At 34.7% G+C, this 20,925-nt stretch overlaps 3 protein-coding genes across 3 annotated transcripts; 2 read left to right on the top strand and 1 right to left on the bottom strand.

The window, feature by feature from the left end:
• Positions 1-2,873: 2,873 nt before the first annotated feature.
• On the bottom strand, positions 2,874-7,833 carry RAP (RAP domain-containing protein). The gene is made up of 3 exons (XM_086438693.1): positions 5,894-7,833; positions 5,720-5,802; positions 2,874-3,252 (listed from the first exon to the last, which is right to left on the bottom strand). The coding sequence occupies exons 1-3, from the start codon at positions 7,632-7,634 to the stop codon at positions 3,160-3,162; spliced, it is 1,917 nt and encodes a 638-aa protein (XP_086294819.1). The 5' UTR covers positions 7,635-7,833; the 3' UTR covers positions 2,874-3,159.
• A 4,614-nt stretch (positions 7,834-12,447) lies between these two features.
• On the top strand, positions 12,448-12,789 carry LOC147403199 (uncharacterized). Its single transcript, XM_086437551.1, has one exon. The coding sequence runs from the start codon at positions 12,448-12,450 to the stop codon at positions 12,787-12,789; it is 342 nt and encodes a 113-aa protein (XP_086293677.1).
• Positions 12,790-17,030: 4,241 nt separating this feature from the next.
• LOC147403200 (uncharacterized) lies at positions 17,031-20,303 on the top strand. Its single transcript, XM_086438695.1, has 5 exons — positions 17,031-17,437; positions 17,770-17,857; positions 17,999-18,107; positions 18,794-19,582; positions 19,994-20,303. The coding sequence occupies exons 1-5, from the start codon at positions 17,284-17,286 to the stop codon at positions 20,231-20,233; spliced, it is 1,380 nt and encodes a 459-aa protein (XP_086294821.1). The 5' UTR covers positions 17,031-17,283; the 3' UTR covers positions 20,234-20,303.
• Positions 20,304-20,925: the final 622 nt, after the last annotated feature.

Genomic DNA, 20,925 nt, shown 5'->3' on the forward strand with positions numbered 1-20,925 from the left:
AAAAACAAAGAGTATTTTGACATTTTAAAACTTTACTTTGAGGGCAAAGGAATTAGGGGTGTCAATGGGTACCAATTTACTTGGAACCAAATCAGAATAAAAAATCCTAATTCCGATTATCTTTTTATTGGAATCAATTAGAATCGGGTCTAATATGAAATCAAACTTAGAGGAATCGGAATCATTAGATTCTATTCGATGAGTACACATAACAGACTTGTTTTGTGATTTATTTTTACATTATAAGGTTTTCCTATGTTTAAAATTTCACATATATTACATCAATTTCTTTAAATTTTATATAAACTAAATATTGAAATTTAAAATGAGACATTTTTTCTTAAATTTATTACTTGTAAGAGTGAAATAAATTATTATTAATTTGATACTTTACAAATAATATGCTATTTTTTAGAAGAATTTTTTATTTATAATGATTTTGAAATATTTTTTTCATTCGATTTTTGAGAATTAAAATTGACGAGTACCATGATGTTTGGCAGTTTCGATTCTATTTATTTTAAAATCGAAATCAGAATCGAAAAAAATATAATGATTATGATTTTAATTTTCATAGGAATTGAACCAAAATCAAGGGAATTTAGTTAATTTTTTTTTTACTAAAAGACAAATTACTATTTTCGTACAAAATTAGTGCCATTAAAGTTGAAATATTAGGTTGTCTAAGTAATGTTTTGGATAAAGGTTATTTAAAAAAATATATTTTTAAACTTTTTTAAGATGAGGGGTGTTTAGCTAAAAAAAAAGAAGTTAGTTGTCGCAAGAAAATTAATTGTTTTCAGATGAGGGGGTGTTTAGCAAAAAAAAAAAAAAAAAAAAAAAAAATTTAATTGCCGCCCAAAATAAATCTGAAGCGCCAAGTGCTGGACACGTTATTAGACACTGTCACGATAATTTCATTATTGTGAAAGGTAATTTGCTATTCTCATTAACATACAAACTTTGATGTACTCTCTTAAAATACATTTACAACACTTAATCAGACCCACTAACTTCAGGATACCCAGGAACTGTATAACTATTATATATAAATGTTATATTAATTTGTTAGAAAAATGAAAATATGTTTTGAAATCTAACCACATTCCACGGATGATGTGGAACAAAGCACTTTAATTAGTTACCTTTTCACATAGATTAGATAAATACTCTTTTGAGGCGATTCTCCTGTTTTTTTTTAATGATCGTGAAAAATTGTTTTAGAGGGAACGGAACACTTGTTTTAGAAGCAAATTGGACCCTATACCTATCAAAACTCTAATTTAATGTTTGATCATGATTGGATTAAAAAAAATAATAAAAAATTATAGGCATTAAGGCATCAAACTTTTGTACACCCGAACACAACAAAATTGATCTTACAGAGACATCGTTACTTCGGTGGGGTTTGGGCTCTGCAGGAACTTTAACAAGCCGCGTAACACTTTTTTCTTTGAAAAGTCAATAACGTGTGGAGCCCACATCTACCATCATTGGTCCTAATTTGAAGGAGTAACTTCAATGTGAATGCAGCTACGTGTCCAATAGTTTATATCAAGCGATCACATCATATCATTATCCTTTGGATCACATCAAATGCTTACGTGTCCAATACGGGCAGACTCCGTGTATCAAAACCCTTGGGAGTTTTTTATAATATGACGCCCCACTCAATCGATTCCCTGATGTGGAGTGTGTCAGAACCATGGATACGTAATTACAATCCCCAAAAAGCTGTGCAGTTGTGTATATGGGGATGTGCGATTGTGTATCCCAAGTATCCCAAGTCATAAAGTCTATGGTTATGGCAAACCCCACATCAAGGAGTCGATTGGAAAAAAAAACGAGAGATCACCAACGAATTAGTACACATTTGCGGTGGCGTAAGCCAAACTTGGTGTGGCAATAGAAGCTCTCAAAAAAGGGAACTTTTTGGGTCTGGCCAGTTGCATGCGACCATTAGCTGGTTGCACACCAACCTTGAAACTAACTTTTTTAACCTCCATTTTAACCTATTAACTGCATTTCATTGTCAAAAATGTTAAGATTTAAGGTAATTTATCTCCTTTGCTCGTGTAAATTGTAAACATGCTTCTTATATAGTCAAATATTTCTATAAAAAAAAAGTTTGAACCAACCATAATTAATGTGAGTGTGATTGAAGAATGGCAGAACGAAAAATTAAAAAAAAAAAAAAGACTTCAATATTTTATTTTTATTTTGAGTGTAATCATCCTAATAGAGTGCAAAGGAAAAAAAAAAAGTGATGGAGTGCAACTAGTGGACCCCTTAGCGAAATCATTAAGTTTCCTATTTATATACTCTTGGAGAAGATATCAAGATCGATAAGAATATAAAAACGATTTTTTATATATAAAACATTACAAAGAAAGAGAGGAGAAAGTGAGAACGGTTGGAGGAAAGATCCAATGGTGAACTCTAACGGCTGTTTGGTAGAGAGAATGGAGAGTTTTCTCCCTTTGGGAGAGGAAGATGTAATTTATAAGAATATTCTCCAATGGGGCCAATGGGGTATTTGCCCCCACAAAAATATTTAGAACTAATAGGATTTATATGCTATTGTGATAGATAACAAAATCCGTCCCTATTACCCCTACAAAAAAAATTTAAAATTTTTAAGTGTCTTATTTGCCTCCATGTAGACAAAATCCTGGCTCCACTCCACGCCTGGTAGTTTACTTGTAATTTGCCTGCTTGAATTTTATATATTCACCACTGAAATGTACTAGCGAACAAAAATGAATTATCTCTGCTTACGAGGAATTGGATTTGTTCTTGAGTGGAGAACCACAAACCTGATTTCAAACCATGCAAACCGACAAACCAGGTAATATAGAGCTGGATCCCTGCTAAGGTGAGAACTCTACAAGGGTATCTTTCTCCATTTAAATTCCAAATGAAGCAAAAGTTGATCTATTTACTTCAATACATGTTTTGGATTAAGATTTGATAAACAAGTTCTCTCCAAGTGTAACATACTTTCTTTGCTATCGCAATTAAATCACAACGGAGCCACACTTCCTAGTCAAATGTGGAAGAAAGGAGTTATTTGATACCTTTACTTGCAGGAATTCAAAAGCATCCTTGCCTTGATGTCATCATCTCAATTGTTTTCAATACTTCAACACTCCCCATCATTCATAAACTGTTAACATGGCCTTCACCAAGGTGACCTTCAAGTATTTTTCTCAAATATTCTAGCTGCTCAAACCCACCTTGAAGCTCTTCCCACTGCGAGGATAATAAAAAGAATGAAGAAAAATGGATACAAATTGTTTTCAAATGATAAAAGATATTGAAACTGAAAATTTTTTCTGCTGATCAATCAGACAATCCAGATTGATCGGCTATATGAGTGGTCAGCGTTGTTGGGGTGTAAGTCTATTGTTGGGAAATAATATTTATATTAATACTCAATAACCCCACTTGTGCTTGACCAGAGTTATAATTGCAACCAAATGCAACTCCACAGTGATCAACAGTGTATTCGCTCAATTTCCAAAGATTTAGTATTCGATTCCTTCCACAAAGCTTATAGATATTACCTGTGGCAGACATTAATGGGGACTGAACCATGTAATGTACCTAATCTAGTGCACACACATTGCCAAGTTAATGAGTGGACACACATTTTCTAATTAGTAACAATTCAGCTCAAACACTACCAAGTTTCATGAAAAGTCATTCTTTAGTTAATTTATTTTTCTTATTGTATTCCCTTGTTATTTGATTAGTCTCAGTTATGTCAAGACAGATTGAAAAATGTGCCAATTTCTTTGAGCTAAAAGGGTTATGCTTGAAAGATGCCATGTAAATGAAAAGTATTTGTGAAAATGTAGGAATACCCCCAATATGTGAAAAACTAAGGTAAGTCAATTGAAATGGTTTGGTAAGATGCAACTATACCGGTAACAGCCACAATTAGAAGGAACAAGCAAGTTGAAGGTTTAAATGAGAGAGACAGAGTATAAAAAATATGCGGATTGAGGTAGTGTGATCGCGCATGTGACCACATTTAAATTAACATAAGACATGGCTTTAGATAAGATTAAATGGAGGAGAAAGATTCGCTCTTCTGATCCCATATTTTTTTGGATAAGGTTTTCATGATGAGGAAAAGGGGTGCAAGTGTGTTTGTGTATCAATTATAAAAAAAAAGTGTACCATTTTTTTATTTTTTATTTTTTATTTTGTAACCGAGGTGTTCAGGTCTCTTAGAGCACCCAACTAATCCTTGGGCACGTGCATTGCCCTCCCCCCACCACACACACCGGGTAATTTCTAGGACGAATCCCTGAGGGTACCCCCTAAGAGGTGATTCGAACTCAAGACCTCTTCCTGAGGCATAGTCTTAGGCTCCTAGCCATTTTTCCAACCCTTTGGGATTTAAAAAGTGTATCTTTAAGTGTAAAAAAGATATCAATAAAAAAATGCCTTGACTCGATTTGGCTCAAGATGGAGTTAAATGGTGCAATAGGAATCACGCTGCCCGCCCTAGTATTTGGGGGCATAGATGATCATGATGAAGACCATGTGTGGTGTGTGTGCACAATACCAAATAACTAGTTCTTCCCATGCGATCCTTAGCATATCACAAGGAAGCAAGCTAAATAAATATTGATGAAGACATAGGAAATATAAGCAGTCTACTAGGAGGGCATTGTATGGAATAAAAGTGAGTAAAACAAATGGAGATCATAACAAAGATATTAAGATGCAGAAAACATAGGGATGTCATAGATGGGGCTTAAAGTTGTCTTTGTTTCAGGAATTCTGCAACACACTTGGGATTGAGACAGTCTCATAAATCTTCCACACTTCCATCAAGGAATAAAATAACAAAACCATCCTAAAATGTGACAAGAAAATGCTGGAGCCGAATGTTTTAATTAATTAGTGAAATCAAAGAGCGAGATTGCTGATGTTCTAGAAGTTTAAAAAAAAAAAAATGCAGAATCCAAGTTATCAAGACTGGTTTTTTGAGAAAAACTGGGAGTGGGAATCACCATCTATGCTGTGTTCCAAATACATCAAAATCATATAAGCTGTACATAATTAACAGCTGAAAATCAGATATTTGATAAATTAAGATTTGTTTAATTCAAAGTCTCTGCATGTTTCTGACAAGCATACCTATCCCACTAGGCCAAAGTTATCATAAATTAGTGTGTACTTGTTCATAACTTCTAAGGATGAGTGAAAAATCTTAACATGCCTTACTTACAGACACCAATTCAGATATTATTGAGGTTTGAGAGGAATAGTGTGGTCTAGCCAAAGTCACATAACCAGATAGTCCATATTTCACCCACAATACAAAATCCTACCATTAAAGACCACACTGGCCACATGTTTCTTAATGTCATGAAAACTGGATATTTGTTATCAACCCAAATACTCCCTAAGGTGCTTCAACTGTCGAAATTCATGGAGTTGGGATGTTTAGAATAGATACTACACGTAATTCTAGACAATACCATTTTTGGGGTTTTTAACAAGAGACGGGTTATATTTGTGTGCATAAAGAATGCTTTTGTGAAAGAAAAAATAAATCATCAGTGTGGCTATGATGTATTTAATCTTTCTTATTTCCTTGCTCTATTTGTATTTGTGAATGTCAGGTGTTTGCAAATTGTTATACATTTCCACTGGAGCACCCAATATAGGAGTTTCAACAAGTGTGTGGGCAAGAACTCACCTCTTGGTGGGACAAAGATACTAGTTTCCACCCAGCAGCAGTAATGTAGCGGCGTTTCAGCATTGTGTGGCCTAAAGGAGTCCCTGCAGAAAAGGTATATGAAAGTTCCTCAATAACTTATAAAAGAAAAGAAGATTTCTCTACTGAAGAGCAATACATTAGGGAGATACCCACCCAAATTCCTAGAGAAATGAGTTGGTCCATCTATCTCCAAAGCAAGTTTCCTATCGAGAACGACCGAATCCAAACTGTATCCATCAACCACATATTCTCTAACCCATTCAAGGCCTGTGCTACCAAGAAGGCGTGCAACCTCCTTTTGAAACGAAGAAGTCGTTTTCTGATTGAACCTCCTAGTTTTTCCTGCCCGTGCAATTTTTTCCTCCAAATCACTCCTCAGCGATAATTGAAGATGCGGGTATTCAAGCTTCAAACACTGATTTGCAAGATGAACCTGAGATGCAAACATGATATCCTCCCTATATTGTTCTGAAATCCTTTGCTCCTCAAAATAGCTTAGTGTCCTCCATATGTGGGAGAAGAAAAGCCGGTCCATTTCTCCAAGAACGGCATAAGACCACGCTACATTCCCAAGTTGATCCCTATTGAAATTAAGCACTCCTATGCTGTCTACATTGTTCTCTTCTCTTAAACAACATCTAAGACTACCTATGTCCTTGAAAGTGTCATCAAGGGAGTCGAGCAAAGGGTCTGCAGGCTCACATAGAGAAGCAAAAGCCCACAACACTTGAGCAATCTCTTGCTCCCGGAAAGTGTGAACTATATCCGATGCCCTTTTTGATAATTCCAAGAAGAGTTCCGGGGCAGAGTGTTGCATCAATGCGAAAGAACCTGCGACATTTGCAACATTTTGCGAATTGAACTCTCCTACCTTCGTGACAGCCACCTCTGCAACTCTATCCATCTCCGACAAATAAAGAAGCTCGCCTCCTATCTTCGACAATGCCCACGCAATGTTCGATATACCCTGAGCTGAGCATTCCGGGAGGGCCGCCATTGCCATACCCACAAGCATAGACATCTCTCTTTGACGGGCAAATGCCAATCTACGAGTTCTCATCATCGACACTTTCTCCATGTTTCTTGCAATCCGATGGAGCGTGGTGGCAATGTTTAAGGGGGTGAGAGGTGAAGGGTTCAACCCTTTTGCGACGGCATATATCATCTCAGAAGTTACTTCTAGTACTTCTTCTGCTGTTTGTGCCTCGACGATCGCTTTATTCAAGATGATTTCACTTTTCCGATCAGATGGTCCAGAAAATTGGGAGAGTCTTTGCATTAAAACCTCCATTGTTTCTTCTTTCCTTTCTTCAAACATTCCACCTGCCATCGAACTTACTGCCTTCTTTAGGTGGTCGACACTATCTCCCTCATTCGACTCATCTTCGGTGTCAAAATCCAAATCTTCTTCGACGATCTTGGTTTTCTTGTTAATTTTCTCTTTATTGCTCTTGTTGTTCTTGTTCTTCTTTTTCTTTTTTACGGTTATTAAATCTTCCATCGAACGAGTAAATCCCCGTGCCTCAATTGATTTCAGAGCTTCCTTTCTTGCTCTCACACACCAATCCATTCCATTGTCATCTTCAATCAATTTTGACTTTTTACGGGTTTTCTTCTTAGGAGGATGGAAACCCAATGGATGAAGCTCACCTAGAAACTCTGTTTCCCAATCTATATCAGATTCTTCTTGTAAATCCCCCTCAACACCTTTTGCACCAACTACAATATCTTCTCCTACATTTCTACAATTTCTTGGAAGAAAAACCAACCCAAGTTTTCTATTAGAAAACCCATTACTTATTTTCATTATTGGAAGGTTTTGAACTGTTCTGGGGGTAAAATTCAGAGGTTGTAAGCATCTTTGAGGTGCAAAAGTGTTAAACAATCGCTCCATTTCTTGAGAGAGAAAGAGTGATGATAAAGATATTGGATTACAGTTATTGGAGAGTATAAACGAAATAAGAAGTTCGAAAACTCACCACAGTTGGTTCTGTTTCGAATTTTTGTGGAAGAAAACAGATGAAATGGAGAGGAGGTTTTTGCTCCAACCATCCACCATGACAAAACCAAAAGAAGTGAGGAGGGTGAAGAAGGATAAGCCTAAACCGGGGGGGTGTTCAATTCGATTAAGTCTGGTTCGGACCGGATTTTATAAGCCCAAACAATAATTGGGCCAGGATTCTTCCAGGCCTCCAGCTAGTTCGAAGCCCAGGCTTCGGATTAAGCCCACTTAAGCCCTTTTTAAGAGAGTTACTATTGCCGAACCAACTTTTACTAAAGCCACACCAATTGTGTACAACTCTTTTGACATTAGTAAGAGTTGATGTAGCAATATCAGCACTCCTCTTTTAATTACTAAAATTTTAAAAATTCTAAAAGAATTTTATGTAGACCCAATCCATAATTTCATCTAACTTGTATTATTAATAAAGTATCATGGCAAATATATAACCCAACTTGTCTTTTCCTCTTAGAGCACCCGATAAATCTTCAGGGCATGTGCAATCCCCGCTTAGAGCACTAGGTAATTTCTGAGATAAATCCTTGAGAATGGTCCTTAGGGGGGATTCAAACTCAAGACCTTAACTTCCTGAGACATGATATTAACCATCTCAACAATCCTGCAATGTTAATATAGGGAAAAGGTAGTGACCAAAGAACTTTGTAGAGCTTAGATTGGGGTTCTCATTTAGGTGACATGGACTATCATGTCGTCTAAATGATACTTAAATACTTTGGAAATGGATGGCCATTGTACTCCCAAATTTAATCTAATCAAGTACTTTTTGTACTTGTTTAAGATCTATCAAAATATTCCTAATAAAAGAACTTATGCCCATCTCCCTATGTAATGAATACATGGCCCATTTTAATAGATACATTCATGATGTGGAGAGTCAAAATCAATTTGAACCAACTTGAACTTATAAGATTCACACAAAAAACAAAAAAAAACCACGGGTGCAGCTGGTTCTGGGGTAACTGGTTATATATATATTTTAGTAAACTCTTGAGTCTCAGCCCTACCAATGGTATGCTTTCCTTTCATTGGTAATTTATTAATTGATCTAATCTATAATCCCAATCTCTTAAAAGAAAAAAAAAAAAGAAAAAAAGTTTGATTTGGACACTCAATCCATCAATCCCTATTATAAAAGATGATTCCAACGATTAGGGTCCACACCTTTGATTTAATTCATTATTTTAGATTATCTCATAAAATTGCCATATCAGCTAGATGTTAAACCCTAACAACAGGAGACACACCTGGCATCCTCAGCACATAACCAAAGACTTAATCATCATTATGAATAATGGGTCAAAGATTTAATTCTCCTTGTTTGAAAAATTCAAACACAATAATGAATCCAAATTGACATTAAATTAGTATCTAAATGAATCTATATATAATAGCTTCTTTATCATTCTCTTGAAGACTTTTATTTAAAAAGTATGGATATATTGTAGAAGTAAGGAGAAAGGGAAAGGTTATCTAATGCCTATGTCACTAACTCGTATAAATCTCATGGTAGAAGGTTTAGGTTTATAAGAAAGACTAACCCACACGGCTTTACTTAGGGAGGTATTTGTAAATAATAGAGAATTATAACCTATTCAATTATAACTTAGCTAAATAACAAGAACTAATTGGGCATCTAAACTAAGATTGTGGAGCTTTTGATAAGGTCAACAAATAATAATTGATTTTGAAGGACAAACGGCACTTGGTATTAATTTATTTTTATATTAATGGTTGCTTTTATAACTAATCTATGGGTGATTTAGACAAACCCTTCCATGTTTTGGTGAATATTTGAGAATACACCTATATTTTCAAATAGATAATATAATTCTTGAGTCTTGGTCTCGATCTTATCTGATATACCAATAAAATGACTTAAATGTCCTCATCTTTGACATTTAATAAAAACCTTTTGATTTTCTTTCATCTTCAACTTATAAGAAAGTAGAAGTCTGGATTTTTGGGTAGAAAAATCTATGATTTTCAAGAAAAGATTTAATATGCTATAAGTAATTTATCGTAGAAGTTGAAGAATTTGGAGAGAACAAATTATTAGGAGAAAAATCAAATCAAGGGTTTTTGGTGACATGTTGAAGAGAAGGGCATTTAAGGCTACTTTCAATTAGTGTCTCAGTTTGACCGAGGTCAATGGTTATGTAGTCAACGAGTTGAAAACACAAAGGCATCTCAAATATGCACCAAAACTTGAAAGGGTATTTCTAAATCAACCTTAATGTTTAAGGTTTCATAGATATATTCAAATCAATGTAAAGGGTCTTATATTATTTTGAGGGGTTTCCTATTAGATGTTTGTATAGGGTAATGGTCCATTCTAAAGTATTATTTTAAATTGTGTTGGAAAAGAAACAACACGCTTCACCCCCCCCCACAGATTCAAAAATCAAAAGTGGGTATATTAGTTTGGGAAGGGATGGGGAAGCAATTTGATAAAAAAAAATAAAAATAAAGGTAAAAGAGTAAATAATATCATTCATAATCACGACACGAGCTACACAACGTGAAAAAAAAAAAATCATATTCGATGATTTAAAGTCGTCAAATTTCATAAAATTCGACGGACCAAAACATCAAAATTTTCAATTCAAATTCTTTTTCTTTTCAATGGACTAAAATCCTCAAATTAATGGAGGATGAGAGAAATTCGACGTCTCTAATCTAAACTATTGAATCCCAGGAACATAAAAAATTTTAATGACCCTAAATCGTCGAAATTTGATTTATAAAATATTTATATAATCAATTGTAGGATGTCATATGGATTGAAAATGTCCCTAATGTGGGTCTTTTGCTAGGAATGCCTTCAATACACACAACATCTTACCTTTGATTATGTGAAAAAAAAAATTCTCTTACAAAATGCTTCCAACTCGTAATTGGAGCGAGAAGCAAGAACATCCTACCTGGTATTTTTTAATACACGAGTTTCACAAGGTTATCTCAATAAAAAAAATTAAAAAAACATGTTTAACTCTCTCCATCCACCGAGTTTGACGGGGAGGACCCAGTCTTCTCTTTATCTGAAAAGTTAAATTTAAATAAACTAAAACAAGAAGAAGAACAAATTCTTATTTGTGTCTAAGAAGCCTGTTGTTTTTCACTCATGTTTCTTGTTGACAAAGGATAAGACTTTGATCTAATGGTCATAAATTAAATCAATAAAGTTTATTTTAGGTAATAAAGCAAACAGGGGTTAGTGGTTTGGAAATAGTATGCCACGTGGCAATAGTTTGCACACCCCCACCCACCCACACAAACACAAAATTCTCTGTTATTTACAATGTGGCCATTATAAATTTACAATTTCATATTCTTTTAATTTTATTTGTTTATTTAAATTTCTCAGGATTTTAAAATCCAATATCTCGTCTCGCCAGCATCATACCAAGTCATCTTGTGATGCACAAGTTAAATTATTTTATAAAAATTATTTATTATTGTGTATTTATATTCTAATAATTGTATGTATTAATTTTATTATAAGGTAGACGAGTGGATTTCAATCACAAATTTTTTTTTTCTTTTTTATAAATAAAAAATATTAATTATTTTACTTCAAAAGAAATTCTATTTCACTTGGTGGAAAATTTCAAAATATCAAATGAATCATCTTGAAACTTGGACGAGTCAATATGATCAATGATTCACATACCAAGATGATTTGCCCAAGTCGTCTTGACGATATTAAATGAGTTTGGAAACAAAGAATCTCTCTGTACATATGCACATATAATCAATTATGTAATACACGATAGTAATAAAGATTTCTAACTTTTGGAAGACACCTTCATAACAAGTCAATCTAAATTTACAATATTAACAAGTTACTTTTGTGCAACTTTCAATTTTAAATAATAAATTGATTTTCATATGATGTGACTCTGCAGGACACTACACTCGATACTGAGCTAACATGGAGATGAGCTCAAAACCATAGATTCTTTTCACATGTATTTCAAGAAAAACATGTATGGTTTGAGCATATCTCCACCTCAACGCAGTGTCATGGAAAGTCATTTTAGCATATGATAGTATGGAGATCTCCATAACACTATAATAATTTTTTATTTTATTTATTGAAATATAACATGAGTCGGTCTGAAGTACCATTAAAATTGAAATCGATTCTTACATTGCTGATGTGATGCGGAGGTGCATACATAACCATATATGCTTTTCACTCGCATCTCGATGAGAAGCATTTATGATTCCGTATGTACATCCATGTCAGCAATGTGAGAATCGATGTCAATTTTAATGTTACTTGAGCATTTTCCATATAACATTTATTGGGATTTTGTTTTTTAATAATATTTCTGAAAGCTTAGCCTTTTATGACCAAATCCAAAAGTAACATAGTTATTTAACCTGTATATACATATATATATATATACTATGCTCTTGTCCTTATTAAAAATATTTCTAACAATTATAAAATAGCGTAAAAATATATATTCTTATGAGGGTGCAATTTCAACGATTTCCCCGTTAAAGTCAAGAGCCGTATTTGATACTCCCCTTGTTCCGATCTCATGTTATAGATATAATAAGGAAAGCAAAGTTGTTGAAAATGTTTCTCACATCAACACCACCACCAAACCCAAAAACTCTTCCACTAAATCTTTAAAAGCTTCAATATTTATGCTTCAAGAAGAGCAAGTAAACTATGGAAGGCCTCATACCCCTTGTATACAAGACAATCAAGAGAAACAAGTTTCGTCGAAAGTACAAGTCTCTCTCCACCGTTGCCGCTCGCCAAACTTACGATATTGCTGACTTTTATCCTGATGGGTACCCATATCTCACACCACCACCACTACCACCACCGCCACCTGAAAAGTTCATCGGACACGATAAAGAACGCTATGGGCATCGAAGACACAAGTCTGTAGGACAATTCTTCGACGGGTTCTTCTCACCGGAGAAGACTATAAAGGGACCTCATTTGTCTAAGCAAGTTGCCGGTTTTAGGAGTCATCGTATGTTCTCTTGCATGAGTGGTGCGTAGTTGTGCTACCTCTCCTCTCATTTCTTGTGTTCAACCAACGGTTGAGATGGAAAGAGATTCCCTAAGGATAGTAATCCCAAGGAAACCAGTGGTAATCCCTAGGAAAATTATGTTTCTCTTTCCATCTCAGCCATTTGTAATAATCCTTCTTTTTTCTTTTTATTTATGTCTCTGTTATTTTAAGGCATTGTGAATAGTATCTACCAGAAGAGGTGGATGGATGCTTAATCAAAGCAATTAAAAGGGTTGGTTTAATTCCCGTCAAGGTCGAGTTTTTACCAATCCTAAAAAAATAAAAGTTTGGTTTTATCGTTATGGTTCTTGATTGAACCTTAATTTGTTGATGTTTCAATGAAAAAAAATCCATCTGAATGTATAGTTGTTATGAGCTTGGTTTTAATTTTTAATTTTATATTTGTTGATAAAACCCCTCCCCGAATGCACTAGCACTTGGGGTAATTACAAATAAAATCTTCCTCCAAAATTCTCATTAACTCTGGAGGAATCTTCTCTTCTTCCTTAATTATTAATAATAAAAAAAACAAACTTCCCACGGATATCTAAATGGGTTAAAAAAAATCCACAGATCTATTTGCTTCCCTCCAATAAAATTCAAAATTGCAAATATCAAAAGAGGCACGTAACAGCTCGATCTCTGCTATAAGTTCTCAGTACCTCCACAAAGCTTGAATTTCCCTTTCAATCTCTTTAATAGAATACTTCGAATCAGAACTTATCAGGATCTGACGGAAATTACGTTTCTTGGTTAGATGGTTTGGATCAAAATATTTTGGGTCTCGATTGAAATTTAAAGTTTTTACTTTAAATCCCCCCCCCCCCCCCCCCCCCAACACACACACACACACACACACAAAGCAACTAAAAATGGCATAGCTTTGAAACTGTAAAGACTTACGTCACCATTTTTAATAAGGTCCCACCAAAAAGACTAATCTGAAAGAGGCCAGTTTGATTAGGTGATCATATACCATAGGATCTATATGATTGATGGGTCCCCCTTCCTCACATGTATATTGGTGTCTAAATCCCGGAATTTTTTTTTATGGGTAAACTGGACTTGAACCCACAACATTGACATGTTTTGCAATGCGTTGAACCAATTGAGTTATGAGTCTAAGCCCTTCAACCCAAAAATATTGAGCAAATGATCTGGGATATATTGAATGTATACCCCCCCCCCCCCCCCTCTTTCACTTGCACGCATCAAGTTATTTTTGGGATAAATCTTTGATAGTGATCCTTATGGGAGGATTCTGTTGTGTAAATGTTTTGTATACTGTTGCGCTACGCAGAGTTGCATGGGCCTCAAAATTTTTTAGAGGTGTGAAAATGGTAACCGTGTAATATTTTCTTAAGGGATTTTCTATTTTTTAGAATTTTTATATATTTTAGTAACTCTCGGTTATATAAATAGAGATTTCTAGACTGTAAAACTTATGAGAAAATAGTAATTATTCTTGTTTTGTTCAGTGGATATAGGCACACTGTCAAACCACATAAATTCTTGTGTTTTGTGTGATTGTATTGTCTTTGTTATTTTGATTTTTTCACATATTCAAACTCAAGAATTCAGATGTAAAAATATTTCCTCAACAAATTTTTTATCTATAACATTGTAACTATGTCCCCAAGACAATTTCAAAAGTAACTAAAATCTTGAGTTCGATGATTTTCAGACCGATTCACACCGGTAATAATGAGAGGTAGGCAGATTTATTGTTTTTATCACCATTAAGGTATTAAGAACCAGATTGGTACGCGTTGGGCCTGTTTTAACTCAGTGAATTAAATCCAATCCAATTTGAAGAAGTTATGCCTTAATAAAAAAGACACCAAAATTTTCAATGGCCTTCATATTCATTCCAACTCGTCCAAGTTTTAAAACCATCATCGTCCTACAACGTGTCTTTAGGTTCAAACCCCTTGAACCCCTTCTCATGCTGGTTTGGATTTGCCTTAACCTTGCTGACCTTTAAAAAAAAAAGGAAATACTGTCGTTTGTAAATGGTGTTAAAGGTAGTAGACTTTTGGGTAATATAGACATACCTTCCTTCACCACGATTTTCTCCGAAAAAAAGAAAATAGCCTAATTGTCCTTGCTTTCAACTTGTCAAAAGCCCTTAATTTTTCTCTTCAAATCTAATCTTTCCATTTGAAAAACATACCCTCATTGACAATGATTTTCTTTGAAAAAAAGAAAATAGCCTAAATGTCCTCATATTCAACTTCTTGTCAAAAGCCCTTAATTTTTCTCTTGAAATCTCTCTATCTTTGACCTCTAAGGGTAAAATAGAACTTTCTCAAAATTGAAGATGATAGATTTTTGAAAGAAAATACAAGATTATTTTTTTCTTCTTCCCGATAGATTGAAGATAAGTTCAAAAACGAGGCCTAATAGGTTAAAAATGTTTACTTCAAGGTTGACAAATGCTCGAACCCATCCATAGTTTTATGTTGTTTTTTGATAAGCAAGCAACTTAGTAGTTAGGGTTTTGAGACCAGATCGTGGCATCAATACTAACAAACTTTAACCAATTCAGCAAGATGGCTTGTGTGAAGCGCCCGATCAATTCTAATATGTTGTATCATCACATCTCTAGACTTTAACACTTCACCGAATGATAACCTAATGTACTAATGAGTTAAATCAGTCCAAAATTAGCAACATATAATGGTTTGAAATTTGGCCTATTAGCTCATGAATGTGTCCATGGAACATGGTAAAACAACATATATTTGATGTGTTTGAGCAAATCCAAAAAGGTTTCATGACAGTCCAACCATTATGTCTGGATGGCACTAAATAATATATGCAGTCCCAATTTTATTTTAAATACGTGGGTCGGAAGCATTATTATTTATAGGCTTCAATAGGTCCCAAAATATATCATTGGGGCCTTCAACAGGCCCAAAATGATCCAGGTACCAGTCCAAAAGCAACACACTTGAAATGATAATTATGGGCCTAAATAATCTAACAAATCAATAATTAGTAGCTTTTTGGTCAATTGATAGCCGCCCCTTCCCCCCTCAAATATATGTATATAAGGCAGGTTTTAAAGCTGTTGTGTTGGGCTTGGGTCCAGTCTAGCATGGACCGGACCCTTTTGATTTATATAAATGGGTCAGGTCTGATTTATATGTAGTCAACCTCCTAACCCATTCAACCAATTGTCTTCTTTACTCTATCAACAAATCAACCATTTGATGATGATCATGAGTATGGCAATCTATTTAAAATTAATCCAAAAACATGATAAGGACTGTATAGGCACGAAATCCAACTGTCAGGATTTATAATACGAAATGAGAATTCTTGTGTTTTATCTTGAATTAATGGAACCCAACCAATATTATAGTATTGCATGTTTTATAACATAGAAAAATGAAAAAAAAACCATTCTGGAGTGTTTTGTTCCTTTTGGAGATATTAAAGTGGAGTGTCAATGTTTTATTTTCATAAACTTAGTGAGAACTTGTCAAATTTAACTTGAAACTCATCAACTTGGTCAAAAATAGCTAGTAATGCATCGAGTTGGGTTAGAAACTCGATCGTTCTATTTTGATTATATGATTATACATATTAAATATCGAAAACCATATGATAATTTATAGATTCAATATATTTTTATTTGACACATCCAAGTTGAGTTTTAAAACTATGATTGGCCCCACTAACTTCATGATGATCAAACAATATCACAAAAGATATACAGCCCATCAAGCATTATTTTGTATCATATAATTTAGAGTCGTGATAAACATACGCGGTCATTACGTGGTTGACATGACAAAGACACAAAACCGTAGATCTTTTTCTTCAGGATCCGTGCCCGTGCCACATCAGCCACGTACAGACAGCCGACCGCATATGTGTCCGCATGTCCTTTTATCATTAGTCATAAATTTATGCCTCTAAAGACATAGACAGTGTCCAGAATACATCATGCTTGACATCGTCAACATGTCCTACAGATGCCAACTTCACCAAACTCCAACACAGTAATACCAACAACATTCTCCAGATTCTGAGACAAAAACCTACTTGAAAGATACAATCACGCACAAATGCTCCCACTCGCATCTCACAAGTCACATCTCATGATCACGTGAAATGCACGTGACTACTACAAGCATCTAAATACTAAATTAAAAAAAAAAAAAAGACGGCAAACTATATAACAACATAGCCGTATAGGTTAAATGTGGGGGTGTTGTATTTGATTTATTCAAATGGTAAGAGTTTAAAGGACAGAATACAAACATCCAATCATATATAAAGTTGCCACGTGGTAGTTTTTGACTTGGTGGGACCACCCTACACCTTGGTATTGCCGGCCAGGGCTCCACGAGGTACCCTTTACATTTGTCTACATATTTGAATTTTCTCCTATCTTGGCTTCTCCTCACACTTGCCCATCTAAACTCACTCATGCTTGCCTTCCCTGATTTGATCTAATTAATCAGATAGAAATGAATGGTGGTGATCGTGGTCGGAGATTCTTTCGTACACCAACGAAGGATCGAGATGAAGATCTTCATCTCTTTCGCGAAATGCATAAACGCGACAAAGGTCAAATAATCAGTCTCCTTCAGCCCGTTTCCGAAGAGTTCGAACCAAATTCTGGTAGGTTTTTACAAAACCATCAATATCATTATCACATACAAATAAATCCCATTTTGGACCATCAGATTTTACATTTATTTTTGCACAATTGATATAGATTTAAATATTGGATTAATAGATGAAACAATCACAAAATTCCGTAGTTTCATATCAAGACCAAACTTTTAATTACTTATTAATTGTTGGGGCCTTTCTTCACTTAGATGACTAATACCTCGAGATCACCTATGATCTCCTTCATGATTCATGATATATTTACACAACTTGAGATATATTTGTAGCTTTTTATTCCTCTCTATTTCCGTTTTAATAATCAAGTTCTCCAAACACAGGTAATTCTCATTTTTACAGAATTGCATCTGCAAAGAAAGGGTTTGGATTCGAATTTCTTACCGAAAACGATAAAAATGACTATGATTGGTGAGATTTCTTTTCTTTCTTTTCCTCCATCAATTATAGTGTAACTTGTTAGAATTTTATATAATAGATTTTTTATTATTATTATAAATATAAGTACATCTTCTTGATCAAAATGTGTTAATGTTGATTGTTTGATTGAAGGCTAAAAACACCACCAGCAACTCCTCTATTTCCATCTTTAGAAATGGAAGCCAATGCCCCAGAATTAGTCGTTCAAAGAGAAATCCCAATTTTTCAACCTCTCACTCGGGTAATGCTCAATTATAGTTTCAAAACATCTTACCAATCCCAAATTCTAAAGTTTCTTCTTCTGCAATCTCTAATTCATGTTTTGAAGGAGAAATGTTTGGCTTCTTCGATACTTATAAACCTTTACTACTGAGGGAACACTAGGGTCTATTAAATAATTTTCCCTTACGGTTATCTCACCCATATAATATATTCTATAGTTATATTTGTAAGCTACATTGTGATGTGCCCTCGTCTTGATGCAATTACAATAGTTTTAAAAGTCTACTAAGACAAAAATGTCTTGGGCAAGTCATTTCAGTATCGTTCATGATCGAAATGACATTGTCACCAAGATCTTTTACATCTTTCCAATTTATAGAGAAATTTTTTGTGCACAGAAAAATTAATTTAAGATTTTACAGAATTTCAGATTGAATAATTGTAGGATGTCGCGTGTATCAATCAAGGACATCCATAGTGTAGGAATTTTTGTAAATTGACAATGCCCTCAATACATGTGACATCTTACGATTGGTTAATTCAAATTCTGTGAAATTTAAGATTGACTTTTCTATGAGTAAAATATTTATCTCTAAGATATTCTTGATTGAACGAGAAATGATTATGAGATTGAAAATCACGACTATTACTCAAGACGAGGCACATTTATGTATGCATTAGTTTCCTAACCGATTAAACTCTCAGTTTTCAGGACAGTCGGAAGCATTGAAAACAAATTATAGCTCAAAATCTCCGACTCCAAAATATAAAGTTCCTTTCCGATCCATAACTCCTGGTGCAATAAGACCAAATTTTTCATCAACTACTACTGATTCAATGAACACCAAAGGAACAGTTCCTTCCCGATCTGTAACTCCTGGTGCAAGAAGAACAAATTTTTCATCAAATACTGATTCAATGAACACCAAAGGAACTTTGCTTTCAAACTTCAAAAGTAGTAATCAACAAGGAGAAAATCCTCCTGATTTCATCAACCCATCGAAGACCCCAGTAAAAGACTCAAGCTCGAAACCTCAAAGCAGAGGAGTTTCACCTCTAGTGCGGTCTCGAATGCCTTCTACAATTCCCGGGTTTTCTGATGAAACACCAACTAATCTAAGAACGGATCGTTCGTCTTCTACTTCAAGAGCTAGACCCAGTAATGCAACAATAACAATTCATCCAAAACCCGAAGGTGTGAACCCAAGAAGGCAGTCGTGCTCACCAAGCACGTCGAGGGGGAGGAGAATAGAATTAAAACAGGAAATTGGAGGAGATTCAACAATGGGGAAAGGGCAGATTCAGGGAGGAGGAAATGGGACATTAGTTTTTGGGAGTAAAATGGTGGAAAAGGTGATGAATGCTAGAAAATCAGTAGTAGTTGGTGGAGAAGAAAGAGAAATAAAGCTAAGAGTTGGTGTCATGGCTTATGAGAATTCTGGTTTTGGGAGAATGATGGCTAAGAATTCACTTGATGTGGCTCTCAAACACATGGTATGTTTCTCTACTTCTCACTTACATCTTTTTAATTTTGGGTGATTTAGGCAAATCCCTCTATGTTTTGGTAAATATTTGACATACCCATGTGTTTTTAAGCTGATGGCATTTATAGACTAATAATGAAAAATTATCCAAATGACCTCATCTTCAACTTCTAGTTAAAAATCCTAGATTTTCTCCCAAAAATATGTACTCTTCAATCTTTGATCTATTGTTATCAACCTCAACTTAATCTCTTGTAGAGAATCATTGATTTTTCTACACAAAATTCCATTATCTTTCTATTTCTTCAAAAAATCATAACTTTTGGAATACTCAATGATCACCCAGTTCTAACAATCCAAAGTTCATGAAGATTAAGTGAATTTGTTTCTTCTTTTTTTTTTTTTTTTTTTTTTTTTACAGGAGAGAAGACGAGATCCGATTAATTTAAGACATGGAAATCAGATAAAGAGTCCTTCTATCACAAGTAATACTTCAAAGTCAAATTCAAATTCAAATTCGGAGTCAAGTCCTCGATCAAATCAGGCGTTGGTGCAAGGAGTTCGAACTCGAAACCAAGAAAGCAGCTGGAAGTCGAGAAAGGAGACCAGAAAATACCCTATCAGAGCAGGAGATACCCGAAGCAATTGGGGGCTATGTTGAAAATGTTTTTTTTTTCCTATGTAATCCACCAGATTTTTGGGAGTATTAGAATATATGCTGTTTGCAATACAATTTCTTTCTTAAAAGTAGATTCGAAACTTGCTGAGTCAAGTTGGAGCTCAACCAAGTTGATTTGGCTAAATGCCAAGTCCGATGTTGATTTCTTCTGGAATGACTGGGCTTACTTAAGTCATTGACGCCACCCTTAAAAAAAAAAAAAAAAGGCTTAGGTCCTGAGAGTTCAGAGATTTGGATATTCTTGAGATGATCAGATCTTCAAAGTCTTGAATGTGCAACAGTTGGCAAAGTGGGTGAGAGAGAGGTAATGCCACCAAAATATTTATCCCAAAGATTTGGCGTTCACAAAATGAATCTTATTCATTCCACTTTATCGAAACCCACATTCTTGAGTTGGTCTCTCGCTGTTTTAAAACCTTCAACTTGAACATTAGACTTGAGACCGATCACCGAATGAACACCCTTTTGTCGAACAAGGCCCAAACCACTTCATCACCTATTGGAAGTAGTACATTTTCTTGGATGCATTTATTTCTAATTTTATCTTTCCTAAGCCTTCCATTCATCCACCTCAACATCCTTATCTCTGCAATACTCGGCAGATTTAACATGACCATTCAACTCCATAAAACAATAAGTCACTCTTGTACCTTTCAAAGCCTTGTCCTAAAAAT

The sequence above is a fragment of the Akebia trifoliata genome, chromosome 4 (genome assembly GCF_017979445.1).
Source record: "Akebia trifoliata isolate Shusen 1 chromosome 4, ASM1797944v1, whole genome shotgun sequence".
Taxonomy (NCBI): domain Eukaryota; kingdom Viridiplantae; phylum Streptophyta; class Magnoliopsida; order Ranunculales; family Lardizabalaceae; genus Akebia; species Akebia trifoliata.

What these genes read in the sequence shown, in the direction of transcription:
- LOC147403200 (XM_086438695.1), top strand. Translation starts at nt 17,284, where the DNA reads ATGAATGGTGGTGATCGTGGTCGGAGATTCTTTCGTACACCAACGAAG. An exon ending in AGAGTTCGAACCAAATTCTG is followed by an intron (nt 17,438 to 17,769) that starts GTAGGTTTTTAC and finishes CTCCAAACACAG; the next exon opens with GTAATTCTCATTTTTACAGA. An exon ending in TTTTTCAACCTCTCACTCGG is followed by an intron (nt 18,108 to 18,793) that starts GTAATGCTCAAT and finishes TTAAACTCTCAG; the next exon opens with TTTTCAGGACAGTCGGAAGC.
- LOC147403199 (XM_086437551.1), top strand. Translation starts at nt 12,448, where the DNA reads ATGGAAGGCCTCATACCCCTTGTATACAAGACAATCAAGAGAAACAAG.
- RAP (XM_086438693.1), bottom strand. Translation starts at nt 7,634, where the DNA reads ATGGAGCGATTGTTTAACACTTTTGCACCTCAAAGATGCTTACAACCT. An exon ending in TCATTTCTCTAGGAATTTGG is followed by an intron (nt 5,803 to 5,893) that starts GTGGGTATCTCC and finishes CCTTTTCTGCAG; the next exon opens with GGACTCCTTTAGGCCACACA. An exon ending in TATCTTTGTCCCACCAAGAG is followed by an intron (nt 3,253 to 5,719) that starts GTGAGTTCTTGC and finishes TTATCCTCGCAG; the next exon opens with TGGGAAGAGCTTCAAGGTGG.